Raw genomic sequence first — 18,346 nt, forward strand, 5'->3', positions numbered from 1 at the left:
TCTCCACGTAAAATATATTTATGACGTCACATCCGTGACGAGGTACAGCTACGTTCGATTTGATTTCATTTTCGGATTCGATGACATCAACTACCTAATAATTGATACCAAACATGACTGTCGCGAATTCAGATAAGTTTTCCAAGCAGTACCGTATTTTTAAAATATATTTCGAGCACCAATTTTGAATTGCTCACCACAAAGTTTCCCCAGGGGAGATTTTGCTAGAGTTTTTTTCTGGGACACTATAGACATGGTCCTTCCAGAAAATGAAAAAATATTTTTTTTCCACAGCTCTAGCGATTATGAACTTTTCCGATCAGCCTAACTAGCCGAAAGAACATCAGACTGAAAGGTAAACATTTTCGCCACATAACAGCAACAGTCATCCGGACGCCTTTCCGCGCGGAGATCTCCCAAATGTGACGTATTTTGTGGGGATTCCCTGTCTTTTTATGCACCAAAGCATCCATCTGATTTGAAGTCCGTGCGACAAAAGAAAGATAACGCATATAAAGAGTTTAGGTATGACTTCTACATAGAATAAAGAGTTTGGGTAAGAATTCTATCTCAGAATAAAGAGTTTGGGTAAGAATTCTATCTCAGAATAAAGAGTTTGGGTAAGAATTCTATCTCAGAATAAAGAGTTTGGGTAAGAATTCTATCTCAGAATAAAGAGTTTGGGTAAGAATTCTATCTCAGAATAAAGAGTTTAGGTAAGAATTCTATCTCAGAATAAAGAGCTTGGGTAAGACTTCTACCTCAGAATAAAGAGTTTAGGTAAGACATCTACCTCAGAATAAAGAGTTTGGGTAAGACTTCTACCTAGAATAAAGAGTTTGGGTAAGACTTCTATCTCAGAATAAAGAGTTTGGGTAAGAATTCTATCTCAGAATAAAGAGTTTGGGTAAGAATTCTATCTCAGAATAAAGAGTTTAGGTAAGAATTCTATCTCAGAATAAAGAGCTTGGGTAAGACTTCTACCTCAGAATAAAGAGTTTAGGTAAGACATCTACCTCAGAATAAAGAGTTTGGGTAAGACTTCTACCTAGAATAAAGAGTTTGGGTAAGACTTCTACCTACAATAAAGAGTTTGGGTAAGACTTCTATCTCAGAATAAAGAGTTTGGGTAAGACTTCTACCTAGAATAAAGAGTTTGGGTAAGACTTCTATCTCAGAATAAAGAGTTTGGGTAAGAATTCTATCTCAGAATAAAGAGTTTGGGTAAGACTTCTACCTAGAATAAAGAGTTTGGGTAAGACTTCTATCTCAGAATAAAGAGTTTGGGTAAGACTTCTACCTAGAATAAAGAGTTTGGGTAAGACTTCTATCTCAGAATAAAGAACCAAAGATTTATAATTATTGATATTAAAGGTTGTTGGTACAATAAAGGGGTTTTAATTTCTAACATGACATACGAATCTGAGAATTACTTGAAGATTTTTAAAGATCAGCCCAAATGGATAATTGAAAATTAATTAGGCATTTGACAAGACAAAATAATATTGCCAGGCAATTACTTTGGCAAACACTTTAGAATCATGTAGATTTTTGACAACAACTACCATTGGCAATAAAATACAATACACTTTAATACATAGATTTGACAAAATAACAAATACATGATTTGGAATTCTAAACAATTGACAAAACAAACAACTGACAAAAAAAAACTTTTATACTATAACATTGGACAATACAACAAACTATATTGAAGAGACTACTTTTATATAATAATAATTTTCATGTAGATTCTACTTTAACTGACGGGATCATGTTGACATTTAACAAAACAACAATCAACTAGGATTACTAGTCAACAATACTGTTTATGTCTAGTTTATATTATAAATATTTGCTACAAAAAATCAAACTAACAACATAAAATCTTTCAAATCATTCAGAACATTCAACCATCACCAATAAATATGTCAACAAAACAAAATGGGATGAGTGGGGTGGGGCAAAGGGAAATGTTAAATATGGAATAAATTATTGAGCTTTTTCTTTATTTGGTGATTTTCTTAGACAACATGAACATATCAATAAAACCAACAAGACTATACTTCCACCATAAACTCCAAGAAGAATCTTTCCATAAGGACCATTTAATTGTTTCTGAAATAAAGAAATATTTCAGTATTTGCTTATGAAGTGTGTCAAATTGTTTTTAAAGTGTAGAAATAAACTTGAAGAACATATGGTTGTTTTCTTGAATTGATTAAAAAAAAATCAATAAATATATAGCAGAAAAATTCAATAGGATTGGTCTTTATCAGGGGTTTTCAACCTGGGGGTTGCTTACTCCAAAGGAACTCATTTTGAAATTTGTGGACAATTATAATTAAGGTCGTTCTATTTTTTTTATTTAAATAAAACAACGTCTATTATAACTGTCCAAAAATTTCTATTCTTGGACAAGGAAAAGATTACAGGAAAAACCTACGAGAAATAGAAAGGATTAAAAGGGGTAAAGGGGTAATGCAATCCATCAAGAACCCTGAAGATAGTGGACCACAGCCATATACGGCCACCACGGCATGCGGATGGTAAAAACGAAACATCCATTTTAAATTTCATCAAAATCTGTAGAAAACAAAGATAGCATATTCAAGATTTTTGGGCATGGGCAATAACTCTGCTTTCAACGGTCAAAAATAGCTCCAATTCGAACTTGATCTTCGTTTTATGAATATGTATACACATACCGAATTTCATTTGATTCCATCAAAAAATCTAGTTCTTAGAGCGTTTACAGATGGACCGACGGACGGACCGACAGGGGTGCCGACAATATACGTCCACATAGAAAATTGTGGGTGTATAAAAATGGATATAGAAAGGAAAAGGTTGAAAAACCCTGCTATATCATTATATCTTGAATACTTTCAGAAGATTTTTTAATCAATACCTTTAAATATAAAACTATACTGTCTGTTACTTTATCACTGTAAAATAAATAAAAATATATTATTCAGTTTCAGTATTATTATCAAAATACTGCATTAAAACCTCATTTTAAGATAAAAAATATTTTAAAGGTATCTTGGAAAGCAATAGGCTCAGATGTAGTACTTGAATTTTATTCCAGAATCCGATTCATGAATGACATATTTTTCCAATTAAGATCATGTTGATGAGGCCAAAGGTAGAGGTACCCACTTGTGATACTTTCAAAATGGGATTAAGAAAACTCCTATAGATTACCACTAAAAAGAAATCAACCATTTACCAAAATGAAAAATAAAACAAAATAATTTTTGAGGGTGAAGTATTCTCCAAGGAAGTTACAATACCTTTCAAATAAAATTCTAATAAAAATGTGAACTACTTGATTACCCCTGTATACATTATACATAAATAGAATAAGATATAGTCAGGGTCACAGACTATCTGAAGAAAAACCTCTTCCCTTTATGTGTATATGATTTGTTCTGGAGAAGAAAATCAGACTTGCCAAAGTAGAAATTTATTGAATTGAAAATATAAAATTATCCTATATTTTTCATTTCTAATCGTCAAAATGAAATGGGCAACGCCAAGCATGTGAATGAAGGAAATTTTGCCTACTCTTTTCCGATTTCCAACTGTCGAGGGATCACTAACATGAACAGCCTGTAACAAGCGGGCCTCGGTTTATGTCCCATCTGACAACAAGAAGCTTTTTCTATGTCAGCCCCTCAGACCTACATCACTGCATCACTTCAGGTTAGCTTGCAAGCGTCTAACTCACTGAGACACCGCCGTTCCTCTAATTGTCAAATGATCTTGAGATGCTCAGTGTGTATGCTAACCCTTGCTCTCTCCAAGTGAACCTCCAAAAACAACATAGCGGTCAAGGAGCAACAAGGATAAACTGGTCTGAGTAAAGAATTGCACAGTCAGTTTCTTCAGTTAGTTTGTGATCCCAACTTACAAGGCAGTGGGTTCAAAGGGTATTTTTTCAGCTTTCATATTTCTATACCAGGCTTGAACAAATGACATCAAAATCTTGACTGATACTTTTTCCATTTCATATCTGTACATTGTACCCTGTTTAAAACTATAGATAAAAAAAAAAGACTAATTAATAAAAATTTAGCATTAAATTTAAACAATAGTTACAAATAACATTATTATAGTGGACCAGACTTGTTTCTAACATTATACATTTCTAATGTTATGAATATCATGATCTTGTTATTTCGTACGAAAACCAAGAAAAGCGAAATGCTAAGAATAAATGAATGTCTGACTACATAGCTTTGAATTGAATTTTTTCTCTCATTTCATAAATATTCAAAATAAGACTTTCAACTGTATACCATTTGTCTTAGAATGTCTAAAGGTCCATAGAAATATAAGGTTCTGTGATTTTACATAAGAAATAAACACACTTTCTTTCTAAAAAATTCAAGTGAAAATTACCTTTTCAGAGCGAAAATTACCTTCTTTAAAATCATTTTTACAATTAATGTTTTTTTCAGTTCTCAACATTTTCATCAACCCAAAGACAATGTAAGACTCCAGTAGTATTTTGCAATTGATATTTCAATTCATATGAAAATTGCCAAAATTTTATTCAGAAAATAGTATAGTCAGAGAGTAGAGATATGTTTGATATGTTAGACTGCACTCCTTATTTCTGGTTTTACAATTTCCTGTAAAGTAATCATCTTGGTCCTCAATATTATACTATTGAAATACTTACAAAATAATTGAAGGACATTTTGTTAATTTAAATCTATCTACTAATTTAGGATTAACATTCATATCAACTTGAGCTACATTTGTTTTTCCCTTTAATCTACAAAAGAAAAATAAACATAAACAGGTATATACTGTCTCAAAAAACCTAAATAATATCATTGCTAAAATTCCCATCTTCAGCTGTCAATGCATTGACACATTATTTAGGAAGAGATGATAACTATGACTACATTAGAATACTCGTCAATACCAGATAATACTTGAGTAAATTACATGTAGTCACTTTTATTTTCTGTAAGGGACTTTCCCTATAAAAAGCTTTTAAGTCTTTACTTACTTGACTGCTACTGTTTCAAAATCTATCAAACTTTGTTTACAAACTGGACAATCATCTTTATAACTGAAAATAAATAATAACAATTTATCTGACTGAGATCATTATGAAAAGTAGGTAATTTTGCAATATTGTTCTTATTCGAGTATATATACATATTACATAAGCTTAAACATACCAATTTTTGTCAAGATCTGGTCAAAAATGGAAATAAATATCCCCTCTGTTCTCATTACACTCCTGAAAATCAATTCCTTCAAAGAATTCATCAATAATGATATAACCATATCCACTTACTATAGTTTTTATTGCATCCACAAGTCGCAATTTTAACATATTTAGCTGAATTAAGGGAAATAACCAAAAAATGTCAACTTGCAAATTCCGACTCCACATTTATTAAGAAATATTAAGAAAATGGATAGTTAGAATATAGAAAAGATAGCTTGCCAGGCAAGGTAACATACGCCCACTGGCAGCTGTCAGAAATGATTAAACAGTCTTTAGTGACTACAGGGTTGCACAATATAGCTAATAGAGTGAAACGTCAAGTCAGGCACGATATATAGGTGAAATATTATCTGATCATCGCGAAAATCAATAGGGATCATCTTCATAATGACATTGACATACAAAATAAAAATCAAAAGAATCTGTAAACAATTGTAGCCTGTAGAGTGAGCACGAGTTGCACAATATAGCTAATAGAGTAAAACGTCAGGTCAGACACGATATTTCGGTGAAAAATTATCCGATCCTCATGAAAATCGATAGATCATCATGAAAATCAATAGGGATCATCTTCATAACGACATAGACATACAAAATAAAAATCAAAAGAATCTGTAAAAAATTGTAGCCTGTAGAGTGAGCACAAGTTGCACAATATAGCTAATAGAGTAAAACGTCAAGTCAGACACGATATTTCAGTGAAAAATTATCCGATCATCACAAAAATCAATAGGGATCATCTTCATAATGACATTGACACACAAAATAAAAATCAAAAGAATCTGTAAAAAATTGTAGCCTGTAGAGTTAGCACGAGTTGCACAATATAGCTAATAGAGAAAAACGTCAAGTCAGACACGATATTTCGGTGAAAAATTATCCGATCATCACGAAAATCAATAGGGATCATCTTCATAACAACATTGACATACAAAATAAAAATCAAAAGAATCCATAAAGAACTGTAGCCTGTAGAGTGAACACGAGCCAAATGTGAACGGACGGACCGACGGGGTGATTACAATATACGCCCATCTTACGTGTGGGCATATAAAAAGTCAACTTTCTCAAATGAAGTAAATACACAGTGGAAAATCTAAATCAAACAGTAATTATCTGTGACAAAGACCAACATCAGATAGTACTTACAATAAAACCAACCAATCACCAGTAGTAGAGCCTGTTACAGCTTGTGTTAAATGTTCAAATGTATCATCTGTTAATATTTTAACACTGATTTCTTGAGCTTGTAATAACCAATGAGAAAAATCTTCATCATTTAGATCACCTAAACATTATGCAAATATATAAATCATTAAGTATGTTCCAATAATTACATTCTTTAGGACAGATTTTAGGTCAAATTCAGAAAATCATTTCAGTGGGTTTATTACAATCATTATCAATACAGTGAAACCCCACTAAACAGGCAGCCTCCTGAACTAACAGCAAAATACCTATTTAATGGAATTGCTGTTTTAAACGTTCTGGTCAACATTCTCTGAACATTCTAATCGTTCAATTTTCGATCGTTCTATAAACTGATGAAATTAAACAAACTTATTCCAGGGCAATAAACATTCATCAATCCCTAGCAGGACCATTTATTGTTTTGATAGTTGAAAAGTACAAACCATCATAATGTGCTGGTGATTGTTGTCTATAATATACCACTTTAGGAAAATCTGATGCTCCTAGTTCATTAGCTAGCACTAAGTCTGTTGATTGCAATATCTTCAAATCTGAAACAAAATTATTGACAAACACCAGGATAAGGTTAAGCACATTTGACAAATAACAATGTTGTATCTACTGAATATTCCTAAAAAAATGTAATTTGGCAATAAACCCAAAATTCTGTTGGCCACTTCAAAAGACTACAATGCCTATGTGATGCATAATATAATGTTGTTTTAACTAGATATTACCTGCATTGAAACCAGGTGGTGATGGGTAGTTATTAAAAAATATTACAGTATTTTTACACTTGTCATCTACATCTTTACCTGAAATATTTTCAAGAGATATATAGAATGTGTGTATATCATGAATAGATATTATTATATAAGTTTGAATGGAAGTATTTGCTTCAAGTCTATGTTACTTGTCATTTACCAACCAAACAAACAGCTAGTTCTGGTTGTAATCAAGGAAGGATATGAGATTGCTGCTTGCAGGTAGACATTACCTCTATAAAGATGTCATAATAAATGCAGAGTTCATATTGGTTATATTTTACAGATTATGATCAAAGTAACAGATTCAATTGCAGACAAGCAAGATAACAGATAGTACTACAGATACAGATTCAATATAGAGTTTAATCTACATGATTAGAAGACTCTCTCCATTTAAGGACAAAAGATCTGTCCTTGTGTTGTTGGCCTACTTTGAAATTAGCTTTAAAAATAGTTTTAAAATAAAAACTTTCCATTTTGAATTTTCTGGTCAAATGGAATTGTCTATCAGTAAAAGAATGTAGCTATTAAACATGAGCTGGTATCATATGCAATAAATAATTTCAGAAACAACCTTCACTACAGTTTCCAGTGCAAATGTCAATATCTTCAAATCTTCATAAGGTGTTCTTTCTTTTATGAACCCAATGTTAAATATACAATATACATTCTGACAGGTGATATATGGTTTGCTTGAATTAATTCTAAACAGACTGTAAAGCAACAAATAAGACTTCTTATATTATTTGAATTTGCAATTGTAACACAACCTTGTATTGGAAAAATAGCAAGCTGACACTATTTGGTTTGTAAAGACAATCAATAATGCTCTATAACAATACAGGCACAGCTTGTCCTTTAGCTATGTTCAAGGAGAATGGCTCTTTTATCAGTTAAATGATTTAGTGTATGATTGAATGAAGTCTTAAGTTTTTAGATTCAATCCTTGCCTCTGATAGCCTTTTATCCCATTTATTAGATATTGAAGACTATTTCAAAATTTTAATTTGATCGCGATTTATCTTAATAAATCCATTTTGATTGGTGTTTGTTACTCACTTACAAAGTCCTGTCTTAAATAGAAATCTCAAGCAACCCAAAAGTTTAGGGACTTTTTAAAGGGACATTCCGCTTTTTTTGTAAAACATTTTCATTATTAAAAATGTTGTAAATTACACCTAAAAATATTTCTAAAGTAATTTATATCTATTTATCTACATGATAAAACTGAATTTGTTTTAAAAGGGCTAATTAAAAATGGAGAGTACTAATTGTTAATTTAGCAGTTTAACCTAGTTTTGGTGTTCAATTTTATTATTTGAAGCCTTTAGAACATAGGAGAAATATTTCTCAACAATTTGGCATTCATTTTACTTTAATTAATCTGTTTTCTAGTAGTTTTCTAACAGCTTTAAAAATCATAACAAATCCTAACTTTAAAAGGTTACGTAAACTTATATAAACTTGTTGAATAGTTTTGGCATTAATAAGTTAACAGCTAGTTTTTTATTTGGTTCAAACTTTCAAAAACGTTAGGGGACATATTGCTGTAGATTTTGGTGTATAGTTTTCACAAATTTGGGCAACAAAATTCTTTTGACCTACAAAAAAACGGAATGTCCCTTTAAACTGTATCTTCTTACAAAACTATGCCATTAGGAACCTATTAAGATTATAAAAAGTAAAGAGATAATTACAATATTTTTTATTAATAAAATAAAGTTATTAGCCTTACCCCAGTCGGCCCACTGTTAGCTCTCAAAGCCCCTAAAACCCATAAACCATATGGATTTCAAGTTAGGCTTAGAATGCTAGATCTAGGCCGTGGATATTCGCCACCCGGGTGGCGAATAGTCCATGTCCATTCATTTGACTATTCGCCATCCAGGTGGCAGAAAAAATCTCTAACAATTCATGAAATGTCAGCCTTTTTGATATAATTGTTTCTTTCAGTGACATATTAGTCGACTCTGAGTAATTTGTAATGGATTTTGTCAGGTTCAGACAAGACCGTGTTAATATAAATTGAATTTCTTGCAATGAAACGAAAGTAGAAATTCCACCATTTTGTTTACACCAAATTAGCATACATCCCAAATGGTCCTGTTAGTGTTGCTATGAAATTTAGCATCATACGTTTGTATAAGAAATCCGTAGAAAAAAAATGAAATAAAATAAAGTTTTACGTCCTATTTCTGCACCTGTATAGGCTACTGAGGATGGGCAAACGCCATGCAGTGTGCAATGAGTGAAATTTTGTCAGGACAGCGACATTAGCCTACTCTTATTTTTCGATTTCCAACTGTCGAGGGATCGTAAAGTAAAAAAAAAGGTTGATGAAGATGTGTAAATGGTAAAAAAAAAAAGACAAAGCAGGCTCGTGTCCAAATTGTGTCACATTTATCCTAGACGTATTTTCCAAGTAAGCCCCTCCGATCCCAAACATCGACAAGGGGAAATCGAGTTGAAAAATCCAAAGAATATCAATTCATGGTTGGAGCTATCGCGAATGTGTAAGTAATGTATGTGGGTGGGTGGTAAATACACTGCATTGGGGTGGGTGGAAATATGTATTTGATGTAATAAGGTTTAAGGTATAAAAAGGCGTACGATAATCCACAATACTGACGAGTGGTAAGTAATGTGTACGGGTGGTAATAAGGCGTACGATAATACACAATACTGACGGGTGGTAAGTACTGTGTACGGATGGTAATAAGGCGTACGATAATAAACCATACTGACGGGTGGTAAGTAATGTGTAAGGGTGGTAATAAGGCGCACGATAATACACAATACTGACGGGCGGTAAGTAATGTGTACGGGTGGTAATAAGGCATACGGTAATACACAATACTGACAGGTGGTAAGTAATTTGTAAAGGTGGTAATAAGGCATACGGTAATACACAATACTGACGGGTGGTAAGTAATGTGTAAGGGTGGTAATAAGGCGTACGATAATAAACCATACTGACAGGTGGTAAGTAATGTGTAAGGGTGGGAATAAGGCGTACGATAATAAACCATACTGACGGGTGGTAAGTAATGTATAAGGCGTACGGTAATACACAATACTAACGGGTGGTAAGTAATGTGTAAGGGTGGTAAACAAGAATTGGAGATGGTAAACAAGAGATGAAGGAAGTAAGTTCTTGTTAACCACCAACAATTCCTGTTTACCACCCCCAGCTTTTGTTTACCATCCAAAATACTTGTTTACCACCCACAATACGTGTTAACCACCCACAGTTCTTGTTAACCACTCACGGTTCTTGTTCCTGTTAACCACCCACAATTCTTATTTACCACCCTAAACTCTTGTCCACCCTAGTTGTTTTTCATTAACCTAGCTGTTGTTTACCACCCTCAATACTTGTTTACCACTCTCAGCTCTTGTTTCATTAACCTAGCTGTTGTTTACCACCCTCGATACTTGTTTACCACCCTCAATACTTGTTTACCACTCATAATTCTTGTTTACCACACTCAGCTCTTGTTTCATTAACATAGCTGTTGTTCACCACCCCCAGGTCTTGTTTGCCACCCACAGTACTTGTGTAACACTGACAATTCTTGTTTGCCACCCTAAGCTCTTGTTCACCTACTTAGTTGTTGTTCACCATCCCCAGCTCGTTTGCCACCCTCAGCTACTGTTGACCACCCTGGGTTATTTTTACCACCCTAGCTGTTGTTTACCACCCGTATGTCTAGTTTAACAGCCACAATTCTTGTTTACCAACCTACTCTTGTTTACCACCCTCAGCTTTTGTTCTCCAACCTCCGTTTTTTTTTACCACCAGCAGGTCTAGTTTGCCACCCTCCGTTCCGGTTTAGCACCCGCAGATCTTGTTTACCACTTCCAGCTCTTGTTCACCACCCTCAGCTATTGTTTACCACCCCCAATACTTGTTTACCACTCACAATTCTTGTTTTCCAACTTCAACTTTTGTTAACCACCTTAAGCTCTTCTTCACCAGCCGAAGCTCTTGTTGTTGTTAACCACTCTTGGCTCTTTTTTACCACCCTAGATGTTATTCATTAACCCAGCTCCCGTTTACTACCCAAAAATCTTGTTTACAGTCCTCAGCTCTTGTTTACCACCCTCGGTCTTTCTTTACCACTCGTAGGTATAGTTTACCACCCTCCGTTCCTGTTCACCACAGCAGTTCTTGTTTACCACTTCCAGCTCTTGTTCACCACCCTCACATATTGTTTACCACCCCCAATACTTGTTTACCCCTGACGATTCTTGTGTACCACCGACAATTCTTGTTAACCACCCTAAAGTCTTTTTTACCACCCTCAGCTTTTGCTCCATCTTTCTTAAACTAATAGGGAATGTCGGGAATTCGCGTTCTTGGGAATCCGATTCTAAAAATCTTCAAAGGGTGGGATCTCCTACACACTATATAAAAAATCCTTAAATCCGCCGGAAAATGTCAAGAAAAAGGCCTCAAAAAAAAAATGCAGAGCCACGCGAGGTTTGTAGATGACATAAATATCGAGACTAAATTTCATAGAAGTGATTCAAAAAAGTGGTGGCCAAATTGACTTAACACCGATTGACTATAAATAGCCATCCAATGGGACAGCGATTATCAATTATAAGTAGGTGTTATTTTCGTACATTTTCTTGAAAGGAATTGCAAATAAGCGTTTCTAATGAACATAAAAAAATATTATAATGCATGTAACGCTATAGCCTTAACAGCTAATAATGTCAGTCTTCAGAGAAATTAAAGTTTTAAAAACGGGTTGCAAAAAAAAATGAGGGTGGCGAATAATTGTTTGCCACCTGGGTGGCGAATATCCTCGGCCCTAGATCTATCTTGACAATTCGGTCAATCATCATATTTGCATCTGACACCACTATCATTAGCCACGAGCCATGAAAAATATATGAATTTCTAAATAGGCAAACGGCATTTGGACATAATACACCAACCAAATCCCATGCCATGAACTCATCATGAAGTACCGTAGTTTAAAATTAAATGCCTCTTCTCTGTGCATACTTACAAAATATAATGAGTATATGGTCATTTTGGTCAGCGACAGATTTCCAGTTATCGTTGGAGACGTCATCCAAGTCCCGTCCAGTTGTCGAACCCTCTGACTGACATTTAATTATACATTTAAATAATATTGCGAGTAATATTATAAGCACACGTTTCATTTTGTTGACTTTTTCGTCCAGTGATCTCTAAAGCCCGAATGATTTGTCAAGATGTTGTGTTGATGATATTTATATAACTTGATGTTCGAAAACAAAATCATTCGATGTACTTGGTTTAATTCGTTTCTTCTTATCTGGACGAGTGTGACTACAGGTTCTTACTTCCGGCTGTCTCTTCCGGGACGTTGAAGAAGTTTTAGAAAGTTTTATGTATTATATATTACTAATTTAATCATTGCTGTACATTCCAATGAATCAGCCATGGCCTTAAATGTAAGTATTGAGTTATTTTCAACTTTCCGTCCCATCCCATTAAGTCTAGAAGGTCTTATTTTGCTTGCCATGGGCGTTGACCGATTCACTTATATGGCTGGCCATTCAATCAATCAAATAACATAAATCATCAGTTATTGCAAAATGATGAATCTAGTTTATCGACATCAGAATATATAATACAATGTCATCATGATATCATTGTAATGACAATGTACCATCTTTTAGATTTTCAATTACCAGCCTAGCGACCTTGTTAAAAGTTCTTCTGACTAATGTAAAGTCTGATCTGAAATCTTCGTAAGTAATGGTTTGGTGTTCCCAGTCAGTATCTGTTAAATCTATCTTAAACGCTATTAATGTTGGGGCAGTTGTAATTTTGTCTGTATATTATTCCAGTATTTGACAACTCTGAGATTGTTGATATACAGTCAAGTAACCTAATTTCCTACTAACCTATTTTTTGTGCATCTCTGGAAATAATGCATAATTCACATGCATGACCTCTGCTTTTGCTTGTTCTGATAAACACAGATTGCCTGTACAATGTCAGCTATCAGAAATTTTCTGGTCATTTCAAAGCCTTTTCAAATTTATTATATATTTATAACATAATAACGGTTTTCAGTTATTACCAATTATAACAATTTTTCATCGACCGAATTTCCTTTATAATCCCAAGCTGTCTGCTAGAATATATATTCCAGTGAACAAAGTAACGTGACAAACTAGCAGATTCCGTGTCAGCAGAAACATTCTATGGAACACAATACGGGCCATATTCTTATGTTGTTTCAATAAAAGCTCTAAGCAATAAATGTTTTACTTATTTTGTCAGTCATTAATTTTTCTTTTTAAATCATTGTTCTTTGAGGGAATTGACATAAATTTATTAATGATAAATACCACTGGGTATCCATACAAGGTGTTTTTCTCGACTTATATATAGATCAGACATCATACACGAAAAAAGGTGATGCAATTTACAGCTGTTGTTGAGTAGGTTACTCTTTATATATGGGTCAAAGTGAAGGATTCATAAAGAAAATAAAAAAAAAACAATTTTAATTATTTTATAGAATATCTGAGGAACATTTCTGTCAAAACATTTGGACGAATATTATATGCACGAATATGGGTTACACCACCTTACTGGTTGAATTTAATTACTGTCCTAGCAGCCAAAAATTATTTCCACTCCAGGCTAGCAGGCGTAGTGCTTTTATCCAAACATGCCCACAATCCTAGTTATTATTTATTTTTATTAATTTGGCCTGGTTCTAATTGGCCTATTGGGATATGTTCTGTTTTCAAATGCGATATAGCTAGGTAGTAACTCACTTCAGAATCACATTATTTTTGCCAATCAGTTGGTAATCTTGAAAATTCAGCTGTAAGGCCTAGTACTGGAAGTCTTAAATTTGGTTGCTTGGGTTGGTAACAATTCCAACCAAGGAAATATGAACATAAAATTATAGATTAACATAAGGGAATTTTCTTTTTAAAAATGTTTCGGTTGGTCATTTTCACATGAAATTTATGGTAGGAAAGTAGTTTCGATTTACTCTTAATGTAAAACCATCCAAACTTATTCTATGGACTCATACACATTCTTGGGAAAATGGCATGTAATTTTTAAAGGACAAAAAACATAATTCTGAGGACACTGTGGTTGTAGAGTAGTTAATTTACAATTTCGTATCTTTTTTGTTTTCTGAAATTTACTGACAATAGAGACTAAAAAATCAGAAAAAGAAACAAGATATGAAATTGTAACTTATTTTTATTAAATGAAGAATAGTAAGCTGGGAATGGTGTGTATGATCATAATAATAAGTGACTGAGATAACATATTAAGATTATGTATTGGTTACTTTCAGAAATTCAACTTGTTTGATTAAGAGAAGTGTGTTTAATTGATGCTGTGAATTGATTTTATTGTGATACCTCAAATTGATTTATTGACCTTGTTTATATTTGTTAAATCTAATGATGGGTGATACTCTGTTATGTTTAAACTGCTGTATAACAGAACAACCTCAACCTGTAAGTATTTATTTGCGTTGTTTTAACTTGTTTGTTTGTAAATTCAGGAACCGACTCTTGACTATACAACTTCTTCTGATACAATATACCTATTCTTGACCATTATTGTTATTTACACATCAGATTTTAATTCTTCACATCGAGGACTGCTGGTTAGGATATGGGAATTCAATTATGTCATTTCTGCTAATTGTCTAAATGGATGGTTTACCACCTTGGTATGCTATATTTTGCTTGATAATTAGAGTAACAAGCTCTGCAATTTGGTAGTTTAGTGTCTACTGCATCATGAAATGTAGCTGGAAGGAAAGTTGAAATATTCTGATACGTTCTTATGGGACTCAGTTGTATGCATGCTTTCAACATAACCTGTGGTTGTAGTCCATTGAAATTAAATGTCAAATGTTGTAGAAAAGACAAAGAAGAAGAATAGATAGAAGTATGATAGGTGCACCAACAGATTTTAGACATACAGCTCATGTAGGTTCTGGTGATGTCAGCAATAATTCCAGTACTGTAAGTATTTTTAATTTTTTACCCAATATGATGACAGTCTCATTATGATGACAGTTTCATAATCAATTAATCAAATAATCACCTATTACAAACTATTTCTTGCTATATAGATGTATCTACGCATAGTATAATATGTTATTTTGTCATTTTCACAGCTTAATTCAGTACAAGGGCAGATGTCATCTAAAGGTGGTTATAGTAATCATGTTTCACCAGGCCATTTACAGTTAACAGTTGTTGATTTACCAGCTCGCAATAATAGATAGAATAGCTGTAAGTTTTAACATGTTCCACAAGTCTTCCACTCCTCATGACATCCTTGAGATGGTGGTCAACACAAGTGTTTATTTCATAAAAAGTTAATGAAATGAGTTGCAGGATTTGATATTTTCTATTATTTTCTCTATTGATTCCAGCAACGAATATAATAAATTTCACATGACATTAGCACAAGTGAAAGATTCTGTTTAACCTAATTACTTTCAATAAGTGCATGTTTTCTTAAAATTCCATGCATGGTTTCTTTTTAAAATTGATTGCCTTCATTCAGAGGTCAGCCTTTTTGCACCTTCTGCAAAACAAAGATGTAATTAAACATGTTCATGTGATAACTAAATTGAAACTTTTTTGTTATTATTTTTGTCGACAATTACATGCCCTTCACTGTCAATTTTAACTGAGTTGCTAACTGCAAAAAGATGTCATGTTGTTTTGTTTACTTGGCGTATGAATACATTTACATGCTACAAGCTTGTATTTTTTTTCGAACTCATGTTATGAACCTGGGAACAGTACAGTTGTGGATAAACAAGAGTATTAAATTTCTTTTACAAGCTCAAATACTGTCTTATAGAAGCTAAAATACCATTGTATACAAGCTTAAATACCATCTTATACAGCCACAGAACTTTCATTCACAATAATAACAAAAACTTATATGGAAGTTTTATTTCCTGAATCTAAGAAGAAGTAGTTGTCATCAAAGGCAGTTAAATTATACAATGAAAAATAGCCTATTGTCTGAACAAAGCTAATAGTATTTTGTATTTTTCTTTATTTTTTAAGATAGTTGGAATATTACAGTCTTAAAATGTCTTTGCGGTGATCAGAATATAATTTTTTGTAAGTTTACATTGGAAAGGAACAATTTCTCTTTTAGAAATATCAACCAAAGGAATTCTGAAGATCCCAAATTGTCCCCTGTAAAACAAAATTTTTGAAGAAGTTTCCTACCACAGTCACATCAAGTTATGGTATTTTTTAACAATCAAGACGTGTCCTGTGGCATTTATTTCTTAATAACAAAATAAAATGTTGGATAGTTAGACCCAAAATAGAGTAATATGACAACTTCTTTAGGTTACACTACCCCACAATTAATTAGATAATTGGAATCCCTTAACTCTTAATAATGAAAAGATTTTGATATTAATAATAGTCTGTTTGTTATTTTCAGATGTAAATGGAATGTAATGTTATGTATGATATAAAGAAAGGAATACTGTCTTTGTTAATCTTGTTTTATATTAATATAAATTCTACCAACATGTATAAAGTACTAATCATCAATGTGCTCACCTGCCATAGAGAAAAATTTGTGATTCAATGATTTTATAATGATTTAAACCTATTTACTGTGTCTGTGTGGTGGAAAATCATTTTGATGTTGATCATTAAAGAAAGGTCCTGTTTGTTTGCTGTGATCTGAAAATGGATCATGTTTGTAAATTATATAAGATAGCTATGATTTTGCATAACCTCATGGACACATGCATCAAATCTTTTGTTTTCACTTTTTGGATTTTACTCATGAAGCATAATTGCAACATGTGGATGATATTGTGTGTGTTTTTGCCATCAAAATGTTTTGGAATGCTTTGTATGGTTGTTTTGGGTATGTATAGTAAGATGAAAATGAAAGACAGTGAACTATGTATTCTATGCGCTTAGCTAAAAAGACAGATCTAAATCTCAATCTAAATTTATTTTGGTAATTCTGTTTGAGAATTTGTCTGCTCTTTGTGTTCTGATTTGAACTAATTTGGCATAAACTATTTGAAAGAAGGCTATAGTAAAGGGATTGTAATGAGTTAGTCAAACTAAGTGTTGTATGATGTCGCTATTGTAAAAGCTGCTAATGATATTGCAATGGCTTTTGTGATAGTGAGGCCATAAAAGGCTTAGTTTCAGTGAAATTGCAGACTTCTGACTGATAAATTGCATGGTGCAAAATCGATGCTATCAGTGTTACTAATACAAAGAATAACCTCTTTACAAACACAAGCTTTTATGTATGAAATGCAGATTTGAACATGTTTAGCTAATGATTTGAGTTTTGACTCAAATTTTAGAGCCAGCTCTATGAGAATCTCCTAATTTTACTTTGACACCTTGTGGACCTCTAATGCAGTTTATGAACTTAAATGCTTCTAACAAACCGAGGAAATGTATACAGGTATGCAAAATGAAATATATTTTAACATAATATACCAGAAGTGCTTTATTCGTCTATTTTATATATGTACATAATAGGTTATTTAATTCTGTCTTGTTTTGAGATGGAGATAAAAAACAAACTTAAAGTGAAAATATCAGTTAAATTGCAGGGGCAGCTCTTAAGGTGTTATGGGGAAAAAGAAAAATGTTTTGTTGACCCTAATTAAACTAAATTAAAGTATTAATTTTATACATTTTTGGTCATAGTTTTGATACATAATTATCTGTCAGAATGCACCTAATTGATTCAATTTCAAAATATTTCTTGCAAGCACTCTCTTAAGGGCTCCAAAGGAAGCATATGCAAATGGTATTTCCCTAGGGCTATCATTTCCCCATTCTCTGAAAGCTGGCACCTCCACTGATAATGAATAATAAATACATACTAGATTAAATAATAATAGTTTAATAATAATATATTGTGAAAACTGGTTTTGGTTGATATGTCTAAAATATAGGGTAAATGATGTGCAGTTTCATAGTAGTTAGTGATATAAGTTGTGCTGATAAACCCAGGGTTTTCATTTGCTTTTAGTAAATTTAGCTTAATAATTGTATACTTCTGAACACCACATTTTTCACTTTGATTTAGTCTCTATTTATGATGTTCCATCCGTACAATGCC

The 18,346-nt window shown here is 32.8% G+C and overlaps 2 protein-coding genes across 2 annotated transcripts; one reads left to right on the forward strand and one right to left on the reverse strand.

The window, feature by feature from the left end:
* Positions 1-1,567: 1,567 nt before the first annotated feature.
* LOTGIDRAFT_204649 (hypothetical protein) lies at positions 1,568-12,403 on the reverse strand. The gene is made up of 9 exons (XM_009065975.1): positions 12,234-12,403; positions 7,183-7,260; positions 6,889-6,996; positions 6,404-6,542; positions 5,027-5,089; positions 4,691-4,786; positions 3,917-4,042; positions 2,912-2,948; positions 1,568-2,118 (listed from the first exon to the last, which is right to left on the reverse strand). Exons 1-9 carry the CDS (start codon positions 12,388-12,390, stop codon positions 1,993-1,995), a joined length of 930 nt encoding a protein of 309 aa, XP_009064223.1. The 5' UTR covers positions 12,391-12,403; the 3' UTR covers positions 1,568-1,992.
* Positions 12,404-14,655: 2,252 nt separating this feature from the next.
* On the forward strand, positions 14,656-15,491 carry LOTGIDRAFT_131039 (hypothetical protein; the record flags this gene model as incomplete). Its single annotated transcript, XM_009065976.1, has 3 exons — positions 14,656-14,709; positions 15,121-15,225; positions 15,381-15,491. The coding sequence occupies 3 exons, from the start codon at positions 14,656-14,658 to the stop codon at positions 15,489-15,491; spliced, it is 270 nt and encodes an 89-aa protein (XP_009064224.1).
* Between the last annotated feature and the right edge of the window lie 2,855 nt (positions 15,492-18,346).

This window comes from Lottia gigantea (genome assembly GCF_000327385.1).
Source record: "Lottia gigantea unplaced genomic scaffold LOTGIsca_72, whole genome shotgun sequence".
In the NCBI taxonomy this organism is placed as follows: domain Eukaryota; kingdom Metazoa; phylum Mollusca; class Gastropoda; family Lottiidae; genus Lottia; species Lottia gigantea.